At 47.1% G+C, this 6332-nt stretch overlaps 1 protein-coding gene across 1 annotated transcript; it reads left to right on the top strand.

Annotated features, from left to right (window-relative positions):
• The first annotated feature begins 1259 nt into the window (after positions 1–1259).
• C11H11orf42 (chromosome 11 C11orf42 homolog) lies at positions 1260–6214 on the top strand. Its single transcript, XM_029915220.1, has 3 exons — positions 1260–1417; positions 4918–5716; positions 6001–6214. Exons 1-3 carry the CDS (start codon positions 1346–1348, stop codon positions 6129–6131), a joined length of 1002 nt encoding a protein of 333 aa, XP_029771080.1. The 5' UTR covers positions 1260–1345; the 3' UTR covers positions 6132–6214.
• Positions 6215–6332: the final 118 nt, after the last annotated feature.

The raw sequence follows: 6332 nt of genomic DNA, 5'->3' as shown, positions 1-6332 counted from the left end.
ATTGACCGAAATAACAGATTTGGTGTGTTTGGCATAGCCTCTAACATACAAGACTTTAACAAATATTTGATATCAATTCCTCTCCTGGAGTGCAGTCCCATGCCCACCTTTGTTTAAAGACCTAGCACCCATATATACCCTTAGCTCTAACCCACTCTGAGGTCCTACATTATGTAGGACCATTTCCTGTGCCTCATGGTCATACCACCTCAGCCCGCTCAGACAACGGCCGACTGTATGGGACAGCTCTACATGCTGGTCCAGGATAGGAAAGGATGCCCCCCACACAGAAATGGTCTTCCTGGGCATGCAGGAGACTCTAAAAAGGGACTCAAGAGAAGACTCTTTAGACAGATAAGAGGCAGAGGCAGAGAGTAGCTACTAGAAAGGCTCTCCAGAGTGGTTCCTCTCCGAGGGATAAAACACCCTTCTCCAGCAAACACCAGGTTGAGATCTCTGGACAGAGACACAAGGGGAAATCACACATAGATTAGGGCTGCAGTAGGAAAGTGCCAATTAGACACAGATCTCCCTAGGACAGGGAGTAGCACATGAAGAAAATTTTCCTCAATTTTACCTGGGTAATTCTGGCTTCCTGAAAGTCCTCTCCAGTTACTAAGGCAACATTATCCCAATTAGATTCTTATCCTCCACATTGTCACCACTCAGCATGGCACCCTCCTACACACACACCTGGTTTTCATTGCAATTGTAACCCACTCATTAATAATGGGTTTCAACCTAGGCTGTACATAAGAATTGCCTGAGGAGTTTTAGATATCCTGATGCCTAGGCACACTCCAGACCAATTAAATCAGAATTTCCGGGGGTAAGATCCAGGCATCTATAGTTTCTAAAGCTCCCAGGCAATTCCAAAGTATGACCAAGGTTAAGAACTACTGCTTGGTTCTCAGTCTAAGTCCTGATCTATACTTCTAGCGTGTCCTTTAGGACCCACATCTAACCTCATGAAGAAGTCACCTGCAGCTTCAAGAAGGCTGCTGAAGGGGGAAGCCCAATTCTGCTTCCTTAAAGAACTCAGACCAAGTACTACATATACACACAGAGACATATACAAACGCACCCAAGCACCCATGCATTTTCCTCCCCTAAGGAGGAGAATGGATAAGTGACTCAAGGGTATGGACTCATGGCTGTGCATATAGTGAGGCTAGGAAAGTGATTGCCCTCTCCCCACCCAAAGCCCCATTATCTAGCAGGACCTCTATGACCTCATGCTATAGTAAGTAGGTCAAAGCCTAAGGCCTGGGGCCTCTCACCTCTCTGGGCAGCTTGGGGTTCCTGCAGCAGCCACTGCCCTGCCTAACCTCTCCCATACCCCACCATGTTGGTTGGTACCCCCCACCTGCTGACACTGGATGAAGCTGATGCCACCTGGACCCTCATCAAGGATAAAGTAAGAGAGAGCTAAAGAGAAAGTAACAAAGCGTGACCTAGATGGGTCTCAGCCTCAGACATAGGAAGGGGTGGGAAGCCTGAAGATAATATTTACTCACAGCTTGCTTACACACTGGACACTGTACTAAGTGCTTTGTACACACTGTCCAATTTAATCACAATTGAAAAAAAAAAAAAAACAGCAAGAAAGTCCTTGAAAGGCAGTAAGATTTTATGAGAACAGAGACAAGCGCTACATCAGGGTAGGACTTAAGAGGTCAGGAAGGCTTTCTGGAGAGAGTAACATTCTAGCTAGGCAAGCAGAAATTATTCTCACATAGAGGGAAGAGGAATGCTTAATAAACACCTAAATGAGTTAATGAGCAGGTGGGTGGGTGGGTGAGTGAGTGAACAGTGCATAATTAAAAGGACAGCATATGCAAAAGCCAGGAGAGAATTTAAAAAAATGCCTATTTGTGAACTGCAAATAGTCCTCTAGAGCAGAGTTCACATGAGTAGTGGCAAAAATGAGGTCAAAGAGGTAAAGGAACTGATCATGAAGGGCCTTGTAAGCTTTCTAAAGAAGCTCAGACCTCTTCACAGATAACCCCCCTACCTTAACATCCACAAAATGGGAAATTTGGGTTTTGAGCCAAATATGTAGATTTTCAGAAGCAGGCAGATGTCAGCTCTATCTGAGTTGCAAGTACCCAGCATATCCTGCCAAATCTAGACGGCCACAATTTCTGAGTCTGGAGAATTTGAGGATCAGGTTCCGGTTATATAAACCAAGGATAGTAAATTTAAAGCACTCATAGAAGGCAGCCCATCAAGTTTAGAACAACCATCTTAAAGCCTACCAGACTGGAACAGCCTTAATAGGTGTAGCTCTATTAGAAATGGACCTCACAAAAGTCAGCTTCCCAAAGAAGCAGAAACAGAAGAGTCAAGGCCCTTGCAAGTATCAGAATACCTTCAGCAGGTTGGTCCTGGACAAGATCAAGCATTTCATTAGGATGAAAGTACATGAGGTCATCAACTAGTAGAAAGCTACACCATCTCTGAGCATCAGAAAAAATCCCTATTTAAACGAAAAATTGTCAGGAAAGGCAAAGTAGAGATACATAATAAATCACTGGTGGTATGTGGCAAATTCACGGAGCAGGACACCTCTGAGTGACCTAGTTTCCTCTCCAGAACTGACAGTTTATTGGGCACTTTGTAGAACATACAGCCAACCAGAATGTGGCTTGAGAGCTCCTCATTCAGAATTAATACCAGCCGAGGGATATCCAGGAAGATAGTCTTCCACACTCACTTCCCTGGGCTGCCCCTGGGAGATCTAAATTTGCAGGCCTCTATGTTCCACAGAACTTCCACCCAGAAGTAAAAGTGCAGTGGAAACAGGTAGTGGTCTCACATGGTGACTCTACCAAGAACAGTCCCCCCAACATAGAACTGAGTGCCCTATTTTCGGATAACCACTAGGGACCTCAAGGAGGACCTAATAAACCTCCCCACCATGGCAAATTCATGAAAAAGACTCCAGCTAAATCAGGGATTCACCTGTTCAGAACCTTGGACCATAAGAACTAGGTATTTTAAATGTTAAAATCTCACTAGAGAAGTACCTCCTGGAGACACTCCTATTTGTCTTATTTGTATAGGATCCTAGGGACCAAAAGAGCAGCTAGGGTAGGATTCTGAAGTTATACTTGGTGACTATGCTTTCTTTGTCATGGGGCAGAACATTCTAAACAAAAATGCCAACCCACCAATGCTCTGCTCTTACCCCTAGCAACCCAACTGGCCCTTCTCAGAGCTTCTCAGAGAACTATTCTTCAGCGTGATGTCCCCACCAAAAAGAAAGTGGTCCATGTCCCAGTAAAGCAAAGGAGAGGAATTATGGGAAATTATTCCATGCAGTTTAAGAAAAAGCACCATGATAAACACTAGTATTTCAAATGGGAAAAGAAAAGAAAAAGAAAAAGCACCACGTATTTCCCTGACTAGGTGACAAAAGATGGTAGTTGTCAAGCTACCTCAGCGTGTCTATAGCGCAGACACAGCTCCATCAGTTTGCTACCCTCCTCTTATCCTATGGGGCAGCACTTCCAAAACAGTTCTACGTAGCAAAAAACAGACTGACCTTTAAGGGACCATTGATGAATCCTACCTGAAGGCCAGTAAAGCAGGTAATGCCATCAGTACATGGACAGACATGTGGGAATTGGGAGCTGAGGAAGGGGAGTAGAACACAGGAAAAATGCTACTCTAAAAATAGAACAGGTCTCAAACAGGAAAGGGATTCAAAAAAGGAATTTTATGTACTGCCTAGCAGAACACAGAGCCAGAAGTCTCAGCTAGCAATATCTTTGATGAGTCAAGATCATACCCAAGTACAAATACTAGGGATAAGATTTCCCAGTTGGTCAGGAAGTTAAACTTTCCATAACTGGGTTAACCAAACCAAAAAAGGCCAAGACAAGGAGGACAAAACCTAGATGAACTCAAATCCCTGAAAGCATACTAGTACCAGCATTACAAAGATGAGGCCTCAAATCCCTAAAGGCACTCTCCCCTACAGCTAGGGCAGAAAATGTTTAAGAATGGTCATGCCAACCTATTTCTGCGTACCCATTTGTGGTGATGACAGTCAGTCATCTAATAACTAATTCTTCAGGATACCTTTTCCCATACCCCTTAAGTGATCATGTTCTACTCATTCTACAACCTAAATATCTTCCCCCATTATTTTAGTTGAAGGCCTCATCATGTTTTGCTTGCAATATTACAATACTCTTAACTGATTTTTCTCTCTCCTTATTTTGTCTTCCTACTCAAAATTAACCTTCTAAAGTGCCCTTCTGATCTTGCCCTCTTGCCCAGAGCCCTTCAAGTGGTTTTCCATTGCCCTCAGAACTAAACTCCTGTCACTTAGCACACACACAAGATCTTTCATAGTCTTGTTCCTGTGTGCCTATCCCTCTTCATACCCTATGTTTAAGTACAATGAAATTATGTGTTCCTGAATGTGCCCCTCCTAGTTTATAAATTCACGTTTTTTAACTGGTCATATCCTCTCCCTGGACTGACCATCCTACCTAGCTGATTCCTTCAAAGCTCATGTATTATCACCAAGAAACCCTCTCTGATCCTCTTCTATCAAAGACAAAAGCTGTTAAATCATGCTAGTCTCCTCCACACCCTTGCTCTCTATTATCTTACTTAGTTGACCACTGTGTACATATTTGTCTCCTCCATTAGACTGGGCTATGATAGGATAAGGTCCAAGTCTCTTGCTTTTATGTATTCCCAGTATCTAGCAGGGTCTGGCACATAGTATATTCAAGGTTTTACTACAGGAGAGAACTAGGAAATAAGCAGGAACCCTAACAGTCTGAGCATGTTGTAGAAATGTAACTGTGCAGGGAACAGCAGGAGGGTCAATCTAGAGTAGGCTACCAGGTAACACCTGACCCTAACTCAGTCCCTGACCTATAACCTGGCCATCTGCAGGTTATCGAGGAGCGCTTTGGACCCAACGTAGTGGCAGTACCTTTCCTGTCGGATGCAGCCTGCTATGACCTACTGGGTGTGCTAGTGAAGCAGTCCCGACCAGCCCACACCCGCCTGGCTTTACCAAGTCGGCAAGGTCGGCGGGCACTACAACCAGTGGGTCTACTACCAAACCTTGTGGAACAGGCAGGATCTGAGGGTGCCTTTGCCCACTGCACTCAGGAATACTCACCAAATGGCCGGGCAGAGATAGCCTATGAAGAAATGCGACTGTTGGATGGGCAGCCCTGCCGGATCCGCCTGCACGTGGGTGGCCTGCGCAAGAAGGTGGCCTTCCTGTTGCTGCAACCAGGGCAGGTGAGCCTACAGCAAAATCTTCCCTGGCTCCGAAGCACCCACAGTATCTATGTCATCTACCAGGTCTTTTCCTGTTCCTGGCTGCAGCTGGGGCTGTTGCCTACAGCCCAAGAGCCCCAGCTCCTCCGGTTACAACGGTCCCTGCCTGTTGCATTCTCTTGCCTTAAGTTCTCACTGCAGCCCAAAGGAGTGCTAGGACCGCAGAAGCCTCTGACCAAAGATCCTCTGCCCCATGGGGCCAATTGGGTCAGACCCGACCTCCGTATCATGCCACCTCTGGCCCCCATGCCAGCTCCTGCCAACACCCCTGAAGCTGCTGCTATGCCCCCACCTGTCCCAGCCCCACCTACACCACCTCCTCAGGAAGGGCCAGAGGACAGACCCACCAGATTCTCCTACAAGGGCCGGAACCCCTTCCGCAGGAAGCCCCAGATGGTGTCAGGTACTGCTAGGGGATATGAAGCTGAGAAAGATGGGATCTGCTGGAGGGAGGGGATGTGGGGAATATAGACATGTGTGCGCCAGGAATGTGGGGGGCACCCCTTAAATCTTCATTGGATCTTGATGAAGAGGATGGAGTGAGGGAGCCAGGGGTGGGGAAATGGAAGCATGTACCTGATGAGGGGGTGGGCACAGCACAGAGGGCACAGAGGGCCAGAGGGAGGGACCAGGGAGGCAGAAAGACCAGGGCATGAGTCAAGCTGTGACTATCCCCAACCCTGGCAGAGAACTGGCTCTTCAGCCCCCGAAGCCCCCCACCTGGAGTCCAGGGTGGGGGCCCCGGGGACCCCGACCGGCACTCCATGTCCCTGCCCCTGCTGCAGGGTCTGTCCTCAGAGTTCGACAGCGACGAATGAAGCTGAAGCGAGAGATGCAGGGGGCAAGGCCCCCAAGATCTGGCATAGGGATACTGGTCCCCAATAAACATCAGCTGCTGCTCCCCCAAACCATCCTGGGCCCATGTGCTTCTTCTGTCTTGGGGCTGGAGAAGAGTCCCTATTTTTTTCCCCTAGGCTCCATGACCCCCTGACCCATTAAGGGTGTAAGAAGCACCTTGA

Source organism: Suricata suricatta, chromosome 11 (genome assembly GCF_006229205.1).
Source record: "Suricata suricatta isolate VVHF042 chromosome 11, meerkat_22Aug2017_6uvM2_HiC, whole genome shotgun sequence".
In the NCBI taxonomy this organism is placed as follows: Eukaryota; Metazoa; Chordata; class Mammalia; order Carnivora; family Herpestidae; genus Suricata; species Suricata suricatta.
This window is presented reverse-complemented; position numbering and strand designations above follow the sequence as displayed.